Genomic DNA, 12,912 nt, shown 5'->3' on the forward strand with positions numbered 1-12,912 from the left:
ATTACAGGACGGTCTCTCCTGTGTCCGGCTGTCTCTCCATCATTACTGACTGTCTCTATTATTCCATATTACAGGACGGTCTCTCCTGTGTCCGGCTGTCTCTCCATCATTACTGACTGTCTCTATTATTCCATATTACAGGACGGTCTCTCCTGTGTCCGGCTGTCTCTCCATCATTACTGACTGTCTCTATTATTCCATATTACAGGACGGTCTCTCCTGTGTCCGGCTGTCTCTCCATCATTACTGACTGTCTCTATTATTCCATATTACAGGACGGTCTCTCCTGTGTCCGGCTGTCTCTCCATCATTACTGACTGTCTCTATTATTCCATATTACAGGACGGTCTCTCCTGTGTCCGGCTGTCTCTCCATCATTACTGACTGTCTCTATTATTCCATATTACAGGACGGTCTCTCCTGTGTCCGGCTGTCTCTCCATCATTACTGACTGTCTCAATTATTCCATATTACGGGACGGTCTCTCCTGTGTCCGGCTGTCTCTTCATCATTACTGACTGTCTCTGTTATTCCATATTACAGGACGGTCTCTCCTGTGTCCGGCTTTCTCTCCGTCATTACTGACTGTCTCTGTTATTCCATATTACAGGACGGTCTCTCCTGTGTCCGGCTGTCTCTCCGTCATTACTGACTGTCTATTATTCCATATTACAGGACGGTCTCTCCTGTGTCCGGCTGTCTCTCCGTCATTACTGACTGTCTATTATTCCATATTACAGGACGGTCTCTCCTGTGTCCGGCTGTCTCTCCATCATTACTGACTGTCTCTATTATTCTATATTACAGGACGGTCTCTCCTGTGTCCGGCTGTCTCTCCATCATTACTGACTGTCTCTATTACTCCATATTACAGGATGCTCTCTTCTGTGTCCGGCTGTCTCTCCATCATTACTGACTGTCTCTATTATTCCATATTACAGGACGGTCTCTCCTGTGTCCGGCTGTCTCTCCATCATTACTGACTGTCTCTATTATTCCATATTACAGGACGGTCTCTCCTGTGTCCGGCTGTCTCTCCATCATTACTGACTGTCTCTATCATTCCATATTACAGGACGGTCTCTCCTGTGTCCGGCTGTCTCTCCATCATTACTGACTGTCTCTATTATTCCATATTACAGGACGGTCTCTCCTGTGTCCGGCTGTCCCTCCATCATTACTGACTGTCTCTATCATTCCATATTATAGGACGGTCTCACCTGTGTCTGGCTGTCTCTCCATCATTACTGACTGTCTCTATCATTCCATATTACAGGACGGTCTCTCCTGTGTCCGGCTGTCTCTCCATCATTACTGACTGTCTATTATTCCATATTACAGGACGGTCTCTCCTGTTTCCGGCTGTCTCTCCATCATTACTGACTGTCTCTATTATTCCATATTACAGGACGGTCTCTCCTGTGTCCGGCTGTCTATTCATCATTACTGACTGTCTCTATTATTCCATATTACGGGACGGTCTCTCCTGTGTCCGGCTGTCTCTCCATCATTACTGACTGTCTCTATCATTCCATATTACAAGACGGTCTCTCCTGTGTCCGGCCGTCTCTCCATCATTACTGACTGTCTCTATTATTCCATATTACGGGACGGTCTCTCCTGTGTCCGGCCGTCTCTCCATCATTACTGACTGTCTCTGTTATTCCATATTACAGGACGGTCTCTCCTGTGTCTGGCTGTCTCTCCATCATTACTGACTGTCTCTGTTATTCCATATTACAGGACGGTCTCTCCTGTGTCCGGCTGTCTCTCCATCATTACTGACTGTCTCTATCATTCCATATTACAGGACGGTCTCTCCTGTGTCTGGCTGTCTCTCCATCATTACTGACTGTCTCTATCATTCCATATTACAGGACGGTCTCTCCTGTGTCCGGCTGTCTCTCCATCATTACTGACTGTCTCTATCATTCCATATTACAGGACGGTCTCTCCTGTGTCCGGCTGTCTCTCCATCATTACTGACTGTCTCTATCATTCCATATTACAGGATGGTGTCTTAGATGTCCTGATCTCTGGATCCCCATCCATGATAAATGTTATTTCTTCTCTGAGAACAAGATGACATATCTACTTAGCAATGAAGACTGTGCAGAACGTGGCTCCAGACTGGCCATGGTGAAGGAGAAGACCATACGGGTCAGTATGAGGGTCACCTGGTGTTAGGGGTGGACATCAGCTGGTGGTCCATATATTGGGATGCTTTATTGGAGACACTCTCCCTCTTAGTTGAGTTTTGCTCAGACAATTCTGCAATGGGGTCCCAGCTATTGACGAGGAGACCCAAAACTCAAGTGATTTCAGTAACTTTGACTGCTGAATCCACATCTAAAAAGTGAAGCTATTTATTGTACAAACGTGCAGGGAGAGCAGCAGGCAATAGAGTATTGTGTTCAAAATGAAATCCAGTTACTGTTCTGTGGGACGCTGTTGTCTGGAGCCTTTGGGAGATGATAGAAATATAGTTAATGTTCTGCTGTGTATTGTGTTATCCAGAAACTGGTGACCATCACAGGAAAGGAATTCTGGGTTGGATTAATCCAATTTTACAGACATGGTGGAGTGTGGACAGGAAAATGGACAGACGGCAGCATGGAGTAAGTATCACTGGACGTTCTTCAACATTAATTAGCAGACACACCACTCTTCAGTAGAAGTATCTCTGTATGATGTCATGCTTCCTCCTCCTTCCTCCTCCTTCCTCTTTCTGGTTAGCACTTCCACCTGGCAGCACTAGGGTTGTTGGTTCAAATCTCAACCACGGCAGGACCTGTCTAGAGTTTGCATGTTCTCTCTGTACCTGCGTGGGTTTTTCTCCCACGTTCCAAAGACCTGCTGGGAAGTTAATTGCCTCCGGTGTAAATTGGACCCGGAATGTGTATGTATGAATGTGAGTTAGGGACCTTAAATTGTACACCCCTTGAGGATCAGGGACTCATGTGAGTGTACAATATATTGTCAGCCCCTGTGGTGTTGAGCGCTTGTAGATAGTCACTTGGAGTTCCCCAGGGCGTGGAGTCAAAGCCCCAGCTTGCTTCTTCACCAGAGCCCCTGATGGTGGGGTTGGACTTGCAGCAAGCTGGGACCAGGTCACGGCCCCCGGGTATGCCTAGCTGAGGATGAGGAGACCGCTCGCAGGAGCAGAGTACAATGGGAGGAGACAAAATGAATCTGATAGACTAGCTGAGGTCAGGACGGGTGGAAAACAAGCACAGTCAGAGAACGAAGCCAGGGTCAGTACACGAGTAGTCAATGCAGGATACAGGAGATAGCAACACACAGGAGCTCCGACAACTAGGAAGTTGCTCAGGCAAAGTGGCCTAGACTGAGCATGTCTTATATAGGCAGGAAAACAAGGAGGTGGGACAGGAAGTGATGGAAGGGAAGGAAATAAAACCCAGAGGACAGCAGACGACACCCATAGGTGAGCACAGACAAACACGTGAAAGGGATCAGGAACAGCACTGCAGCAAGGAGGTAAGAATACATAGAAACTGCAGGCCAACTTGTGACATATATGTAAAGCACTGTGTAAATTGACGGCGCTGTATAAGTACCTGAAATAATAAAGATTTGTATACACTCTGGCTGGATGACAGAACAGCTTTTCTCTTTACTGAACCCTGACAGACTATGAGAAACCAATTAGTAAGTACACATAAGTGGTGTCTTGTTAGCAGCCCAGGGCAGGACAAATGGAGGAGCTCTTGTGGTCACTCCCTTAGGGCATCTCATATAGAAGACGTTCTTTGGCATCTTTCATATGGGACCTCCCCACTTTGGAAACTTTCTTATGGTATTTCTTCTATGGAAGCTCTCTTACATGGTGGCTCTCTGATGGTAGCTTCCTATGACAGTCTTCTGTTGGCACCTCTCCTACAGCAGTTCTCAGTAGGACAGTTTCTGGCACTAGTAACTCATCTGTAGCACTCATGTGACCTCATTCACCTGTAATAGGACTGAACACGTCTGATGTCTGTCGCTCCGATTGGGTGATTCCATCAGAGCACTGCTTCCTCACAACTGGGACACAAGACCAAGGTATTATAGCTGGACATCGCACCCAAAACTAGGCAACACCAGCTTAGGTGAAGAACTGGATCATCTTTATTGAACAGGAACACAGGCTTTTATATAACATAAACACACAACTCATATGGTGTTGTAGTGGCGCTAAATAAACATGTGAAGTGACTACCACAAAATAAATGTGACCAGAAACGTATGAAACATCCACGATTGACGTGCTAAAAAATTAATTTAAATTAAAGTGATCCAAAGTTCATAAAAAGCATCATAAAGTGATCCAGAGTCCATAAAAAGCATCATAACGTGATCCAGAGTCCATAAAAAGCATCATAAAGTGATCCAGAGTTCATAAAAAGCATCATAAAGTGATCCAAAGTCCATAAAAAGCATCATAACGTGATCTAGAGTCCATAAAAAGCATCATAACGTGATCCAGAGTCCATAAAAAGCATCATAAAGTGATCCAGAGTCCATAAAAAGCATCATAAAGTGATCCAGAGTCCATAAAAAGCATCATAACGTGATCTAGAGTCCATAAAAAGCATCATAACGTGATCCAGAGTCCATAAAAAGCATCATAACGTGATCTAGAGTCCATAAAAAGCATCATAACGTGATCTAGAGTCCATAAAAAGCATCATAACGTGATCCAGAGTCCATAAAAAGCATCATAACGTGATCTAGAGTCCATAAAAAGCATCATAAAGTGATCCAGAGTCCATAAAAAGCATCATAAAGTGATCCAGAGTCCATAAAAAGCATCATAACGTGATCTAGAGTCCATAAAAAGCATCATAACGTGATCCAGAGTCCATAAAAAGCATCATAACGTGATCTAGAGTTCATAAAAAGCATCATAAAGTGATCCAAAGTCCATAAAAAGCATCATAAAGTGATCCAGAGTCCATGAACTCAATTCTTCTCCTTCACCACGTGCTTTAGACTGATAACCGAGTGCTTCACAGAAATCCCCCACATGGACGTACACTCACCACAGATAATTGCCTTCCACTCGTGGTTGGCAAACAAGCTTCCTGGGATAATCTTCCCAATTATAGATGACGCTTATATATTGCATAAGAAAGAGACTCCACTGCCTCGAGATCAACCATGTAAAACATACACAGAAAGACGCTCCAATGGTATAGTAAAACCCAGATTCTTTGATTTAGCGAATGGACATTACTCACAGCAAACTAATAAAACAATCCCAAACCATTTGACAATGGATAAGCCTGAAGCGATCATAGACCAGGTGCTCTCACCACCTCCGGTTTGTTTTTATCTGACGCCGTCACTTCCGGTCATGGTCCACGTCACTTCCAGTCGCCGCACCATCACGCCATGACGCGTTTCATCACTGCCAACTTATTCATAGGGGCCCAGAAGTGACGTGGACCATGACCGGAAGTGACGTGACGGCGTCAGATACCAACAAATCGGAGGTGGTGAGAGCACCTGGTCTATGATCGCTTCAGGCTTATCCATGGTCAAATGGTTTGGGCTTGTTTTATTAGTTTGCTGTGAGTAATGTCCATTCACTAAATCAAAGAATCTGGGTTTTACTATACCATTGGAGCGTCTTTCTGTGTATGTTTTACATGGTTGATCTCGAGGCAGTGGAGTCTCTTTCTTATGCAATATATAAGCGTCATCTATAATTGGGAAGATTATCCCAGGAAGCTTGTTTGCCAACCACGAGTGGAAGGCAATTATCTGTGGTGAGTGTACATCCATGTGGGGGATTTCTGTGAAGCACTCGGTTATCAGTCTAAAGCACGTGGTGAAGGAGAACAATTGAGTTCATGGACTCTGGATCACTTTATGATGCTTTTTATGGACTCTGGATCACTTTATGATGCTTTTTATGGACTCTGGATCACTTTATTTTAAATTAATTTTTTAGCACGCCAATCACGGATGTTTCATTCGTTTTTGGTCACATTTATTTTGTGGTATTCACTTCACATTTTTATTTAGCGCCACTACAACACCATATGAGTTGTGTGTTTATTTCATTTATTATGGTTTATATAAAGTGTCAGCTTTTCACATATTGATCACATTTAGCGTAATATAATAGGTGTTGATAATTGTCACGATTGTATTATCACATTTGTTTCTCTTTATTCTTACAGGTTTTTATATACTTTAGAAATAGGGGCAGTCCCCACATGAGTAATAAAACAAATATTATTATTATTACATTAGGATAAACATCCCACACTGATTAGATAACGAGGTCAAGTTGACACCAGTCTACCCCATCATATAGGAACCTCGAGGGGGACTCCCCAACAGACAGAAACAATAGGTGACTCAATTAACCAATGGGAGCAAAGACACAATGGTAACACCAGGGGCGGACTGACAACTCATGGGGCCCCCGGGCAATAGGAAATCATGGGGCCCCTGTGTCCTCACCCACACTCAAACCACACCCAAAAAAGCCTATGAAAGGTACCAGGGGCATCTCATGGGGCCCCCTACTGACCCCGGGCCCTCGGGCAGTGCCCGAGTTCCTAAATGGTCAGTCCGCCCCTGGGTAACACACATCACCCCTTAATAAACAGAGTCCTCAGCATCAGGTTGTTTTGAGCTGATTAATCAGGGAGTCCACCCAGACAGTCCGGAGCCTACATGGGAATACACAAAGTACATTACACGTTCTGTATTTGAGGTGTTTGCTTTCATCATAAGACAACACTCGTACTCTCAATATTCCACCAGTCTGAAAAAGTGGCATTCCTCCATAGATTACTTGAGGGGGATTACTGACAAATATTTCTGTCCCAAGTGGAGGAGCTTCTCCAACCCAGTCTGCAGGAGGGCCCCATATTTCCTTTGACCATTAACCTATACAAGATGAATATTACACCTTTCCATCTGTTCCAGAAGGGAAGCTGTATTGTCTTTACTCAGAGGAGTAATCCAAGCCTCGCTCTCAGCATTCATCAAATGGTTGTCTATCATTAGAGAATGATCTGCTCTCTCCATCGGCCATATTACGTGGATAGAAGGCTAGCCCCTGTCCTGGTTGGGTCTGTCACAGTGTCCTCTATGGTTCCTCATCACCAGAGACTCAAGTATAGCAGCCTGTTTGTGTGCCAAACCCAACTACATATGTGGAGGCTCCTGGACATACTCTATTTCCTCTTGATCTCCTCTATCTCCCCCCATTACTATGCATCATCAATGCTTGTGGGACTTCTCTCATCAGATTCTATCTCCGATCTAGAACTATCACTGAAGGGATTGGAAGCTGTGCCAAGCTGGGATCTCATCTGACACTGGAGAACTGTTTTACCGAACTGATCTATATCTGTGAGAGAAGCTGTGTGACCGCACTGATCTGAGGAACGCTGTGTGACCGCACTGATCTGAGGAACGCTGTGTGACCCCGCTGATCTGAGGAATGCTGTGTGACCCCGCTGATCTGAGGAACGCTGGGTGACCCCGCTGATCTGAGGAACGCTGGGTGAATGTTCTGGTCATTGTATGAATATTATGAATTGTATATAAAATAGAGGCAAAGTCATAGTTTTATGTTGCTGTTTCATATTTGTTTCTGTATTTGTTGAGTAATAAAATAATTGATACCAATAAACGTATACTGATTCTTGTAGGATTAAAGGATTAGGACACTTTTCTTACGCCATCCTCAGCTGCTAATAAGTTAGTATACATTTTTGTCCGACTCGCTGGAGATGGTGCCGAACACATTGGACACCTTCATCTGTTATTGTGCTCTACTGGGATTCCAATGCATCCCTGAATCTTTAGGATGGAATGGGCAGCCTCCGGTTATCCCTGCCGTCAATTTATTCATTGCTATACAATAAATTCTCCAACATGGAGACCCTCATAGGTTAGAGTTAGGACTAAACTATAGAGAGGGGCCATATCAGGGCCATAACATGGGACCTCTGCTGTGTCTGGCAATGTCTCTTCTTGCTGAGCCACCTGAAATGCTGGACAACTTACTGGACAATTCCTTGAATGATCCTGCTTTGACCTTGTTTGTTGTGAAGCTTGAACCCTTTGCTCCTCCCATGAACTTCCTGATTTTGATCAAGTCTCTGCACTTCCTTTTTGCCAGATTATTGTGCTCTCTCCAGCCAATATCTCACTCGTGTCTCTCCTGCTGCCATCCAAAACTTTGCTATCACTCATTACTGATCTTTGGCTTGTTCCTCAACTAGACTTCTGCTTGATTCCAACCTGCAATTACTTGTTACCAACTTTCGCCTTGTTTACTGACTATGCTCCTGTTTGATCCCTACCTGCTATTGCTAGTGGACCCTGGCTTGCTCCACCATCAGGAACTCTGGTGAACTATGCTCCTGTTTGATCCCTATCTGCTCCCTCATTTCCACCCCCTCTCTTCTCCCTTCACCCCTCTCCACCCATCTCATTTTCTAACTCCTCTATCTTATCTTCTCCTCTTCCCATCCTTCCACTTTTCTCATGGCATGTCATGGTCAGAAATCAGGCTCAGAGACCAGTAGCTATAGCAGTTGAGGGACCCCCACCGACCAGCAGGATTGGCATGCAAGCAGGTCACACCAATAAAGTCGCACCCGAAGGGCAGAGTCTAAGTACTAACCAGCCGTTAGTTAGTTAGTACTTAGTTAGTTAGTTAGTACTTAGACTCTGCCCTTCGGGTGCGACTTTATGTTGGTTATGTGTTATAGAAGACACTGGTAGTGATAAGCAGAATTATGACTTTACTTGTGTGGCTTAAGTTACAAACATACAGAGCACATTTCATCAGACATATTACAGACTCATTACTTCCTGAAGAGATGATAGAGAGACAGAGAACCATGAAGTCTTACACATACACAAACTGATAACCTTAGTGTACAGTGCCATCTACTGGTCAAGTGATATTAACATACAAATACAGTATATAGTACATGCTGTTGCATTCCCAACACCCCTTCTCAACGGCATGTGCATAATTATATGACTTTTAGTCTCTTTTGTAGAAAACAATAACGTTCCCTTGTTTTTGGATAATCTGGTTCCATTGGTGTTTTCGCTTCCTTTGCATCTTGCATGTGAAACTGTTCTAACATTTCTGTAATTTTCTGACTTTGGTTAAGAAGATAGCTTCCATCCTCTTCCCGCTCTATTTGAATTCCTAGGTAGTGAGTAATGTTCCCCAACTCTTTAATTTCAAAATTTTGTTTCAGTTTGTGAACTATTTGGTCATAGTCCCCTTCTTGTTCAAAACACGTCAAGATGTCATCGACGTATATTAGGATGTATGTCCATTTGTTTCCGATGGTTTTGCGACCAGGAGGGAGTTCTGTTAGTGACCAAGTTTTATTTTCTTGAAGTGATTTTATTTCTTCTTCAGCTGCTTTTCTCCACTGATCGGCTTCCCTTCTCGGCAAAGTTTCTATGTCTTCCCAGGATGTTGGCTCCTGTGTTTGATGTGTTTTAGCAGCGTATGATAACCTGCGGGGTGGGATCCCTTTTGTCATTCGTGAGGATCTTCTGATTTCTTGTTGTTCAGTGGATTCTATTGGCTCGTTGATTGTAAGTTCCACTTCTTGTTCTGGCTCTTGTCCTGCTTCGCATGGGTCAGTGTCTCTTGCCGATTCAGCGTGTAAATCCTCTCCACATTTTTCAAGAATTGTATTATCTGGTGCTTTACTTTCATCAAAATAAACACTGCGGCTTACTGTGACCTTGTTGGTCTTTGGACAAAGGATTCTATATCCCTTCCTCTGCTCACTGTAGCCCACCAGAATGCCTTCTATGGCTTTGTTCTCCAACTTGGAGCGTTTCTGACTTGGAATGTGGGCATATGCTTTACAGCCAAACACTTTGATGTGTCCTACGTTAGGTTTTGATCCATTCCACAGTTCATATGGTGTACTCTCAATAGCTTTTGATGGGAGCCTGTTTTGTAGGTATGTTGCAGTCATTATTGCTTCTCCCCAGTATTTGTTAGGTAAGGCAGCGTCCGTAATCATACATCTGGTCATTTCTACAAGAGTGCGATTCTTTCTTTCCGCTACACCGTTTTGCTCAGGAGTGTATGGTACGGTTGTTTGGTGTATAATACCTTGTTTCTTTAGGTATGATTCCATCTCTTTATACATATATTCCCCTCCATTGTCAGTGCGTATTATTCCAGGTTTCCTTTGGAACTTGTTGCTTGTCATAGCTACAAACTCTTGAAGTTTTTCTAATGTCTCACTTTTGTGCTTCATTAGATACCTTATTGTGTACCGGGAATAATCATCAATGAAAGTCAGTAAATATCTGTTCCCGCCAGGTGTGATGGTTTTCATTGGTCCTCACACATCACTGTGTATCAGTTCCATGGGTTTAATGGTTTTACTCTGACTGGTCTGTGGAAGAGAGGTTCGGGTGGCCTTTGCTTTGATGCAACACGTGCACTTGCTGAGTGTGTGGCAAGGCAATATTTTCATGTCTTCTGATAGACCTCTCTTTGCAAAGTCCTTTATAGCTTCTGGGTTTCGATGCCCCAATCTTCTATGCCACAGGTGGATGCACTTGTCATGTGGGTTATGAGTTGCCACATTAGCCTTCTCACTTTCAGTGATGAGTTTGTACAGATGTTCATTTAATCTTCCTCTTGCTAGAATTTGCTTTCCATTTTGAATTGTGCATTCATTACCTCTGAACTGGACAGTGAGTCCATTGCTTACAAGGGTTTTTACTGATAGGAGGCTTCCTTCTAGGCTTGGAACATATAGAACATTCTTTACAAGGATGCTCTGCTTGCCCCCTGATGGCGTTTTGCAGTTCAGAAATCCCTGACCTTTACCTTCTGCTGTAATACTTTTCCCATTTGCTAGGAAGACTTTATCTTTTACACTAAAATCAATTTCTGTGAAGAATGTCTCGTCACTTGTCATGTGACTTGTTGCCCCTGAATCAATGTACCATCCATGTGAGGTACTATTCTGAGTCACTTTAAAAGTACCACTCCATGACGCACTTTCATTTTCTTTCATGACCGCTTTAGCTCTTTCTCTTGTGGGTAGCTCCCGCTTTCGCTGCTCAGCTTTCCAGATTGAACAGTTCTTTTTCAGGTGACCGGCCTTTTTGCAGCGAAAACATACCCTGGTTTCTTTGCTTTGTCTTATGCCTTCCTGCACCTTCAGAGCTGCCTCTGGTCTCTCATTCTCTTCACTATGCAAATTTTCCTTTCTTCTGCTGTATTCATCAATTAATTTTCCCTTAACATATTCTAGCGTCAGTTCAGTTTCCGGTCTAGTTTCTAGAGCATTTATAAGGGCACTGTATGATTCTGGAAGGCTGCATAGCAGTAGTGCCACAACATGGTTGCCTTTTATTTCTTCACCTATTGCACCCAGCTTGTCCACAATTTCTAGCATAGCATTTACATGTTCACCCATTTCCTGCCCTTTTTCCAGCCTCATCTTATACAGTTTGCGTAGCAGATATAGTTTACTGTTTAGGTTTGCACGTTCATGCAGTGTTTGTAATGCAGTCCACATACCTTTAGCTGTGTGTTCTTTCCTTATATGAATGAGATGATTGTCCTCCACTAACAGGCTTATGACTGCTTTTGCTTGCCTGTTTCTCCTGTCCCATTCTTCCGGGTTGTCATTGGGTCTGTCCCATTCTTCCGGGTTGTCATTGGGTCTGTCCCATTCTTCCGGGTTGTCATTGGGTCTGTCCCATTCTTCCGGGTTGTCATTGGGTCTGTCCCATTCTTCCGGGTTGTCATTGGGTCTGTCCCATTCTTCCGGGTTGTCATTGGGTCTGTCCCATTCTTCCGGGTTGTCAATGGGTCTGTCCCATTCTTCTGGGTTGTCATTGGGTCTGTGTGTATCTAGTACCGGCCACAAGTCATCTTTGGATAACAGCATTTCAAGCTTAAACTTCCATAGCTGGTAGTTGGTGTTGTTGAGCTTTGCTATTGTAAACTTCATATCTGAAGCACTTGCCATCTTTCAGTGAATTGGATACAGCTCTTGTTTCCTCACACAGGATTTGATAGGATTTTAAATGCAGCACTTACTTGCTTGTAGTTTTCCTTTTTCCAGTGTCTGGAGCTGGGCCCATAACATGTTGGTTATGTGTTAGAGAAGACACTGGTAGTGATAAGCAGAATTATGACTTTACTTGTGTGGCTTAAGTTACAAACATACAGAGCACATTTCATCAGACATATTACAGACTCATTACTTCCTGAAGAGATGATAGAGAGAGAGACAGAGAACCATGAAGTCTTACACATACACAAACTGATAACCTTAGTGTCATCTACTGGTCAAGTGATATTAACATATAAATACAGTATATAGTACATGCTGTTGCATTCCCAACACTTTATTGGTGTGACCTGCTTGCATGCCAATCCTGCTGGTCGGTGGGGGTCCCTCAACTGCTATAGCTACTGGTCTCTGAGCCTGACTTCTGACCATGACAGGCCATGAGAAAAGTGGAAGGAAGAGGAGAAGATAAGATAGAGCAGTTAGAAAATGAGATGGGTGGAGAGGGGTGAAGGGAGAAGAGAGGGGGTGGAAATGAGGGAAGGGGTGTATTGGAATTAGTGACAAGAGCAGAGGAAGCAAGAGGGAGGGAAAGAAGGTTGGAAATATTGAGGTGGTAAGGGAAAAGGAGGAGAGAGAGATGGAGAAGAGTAAAAGGGTAGTGAGAGGACTCAGAGGAGAGAAGAGGTGTGTCATGTACCTGATAGGAGACTGAAGAGACCAGGTTAGCCTCTTTAGTATCTCCGGCCAGAACACCATTGGAAGTGAAACAGATAGTGCAGAGGGACAGGAGGATCACAAGTGTCTGTAGATGTTGGTGGCAGAACCTTGGTCTGAAGATGCTCAGAAGATCAAG

At 43.9% G+C, this 12,912-nt stretch overlaps 1 protein-coding gene across 1 annotated transcript in view; it reads left to right on the forward strand.

Annotated features, from left to right (window-relative positions):
• Positions 1 to 7,429, forward strand: part of LOC149438524 (uncharacterized) — a gene marked incomplete at its 5' end in the record, with an annotated part of 37,702 nt that extends 30,273 nt beyond the window's left edge. The window contains 3 exons of the mRNA XM_089659760.1: positions 2,012 to 2,160; positions 2,518 to 2,618; positions 7,289 to 7,429. Of these exons, the coding sequence (XP_089515886.1) occupies positions 2,012 to 2,160; positions 2,518 to 2,618; positions 7,289 to 7,406 (368 nt within the window). The remainder of the gene's footprint in view (positions 1 to 2,011; positions 2,161 to 2,517; positions 2,619 to 7,288) is intronic.
• Positions 7,430 to 12,912: the final 5,483 nt, after the last annotated feature.

This window comes from Staurois parvus, unplaced genomic scaffold, assembly GCF_062004578.1.
Source record: "Staurois parvus isolate SC_StPar_1 unplaced genomic scaffold, SC_StPar_1.0 ptg001182l, whole genome shotgun sequence".
Taxonomy (NCBI): domain Eukaryota; kingdom Metazoa; phylum Chordata; class Amphibia; order Anura; family Ranidae; genus Staurois; species Staurois parvus.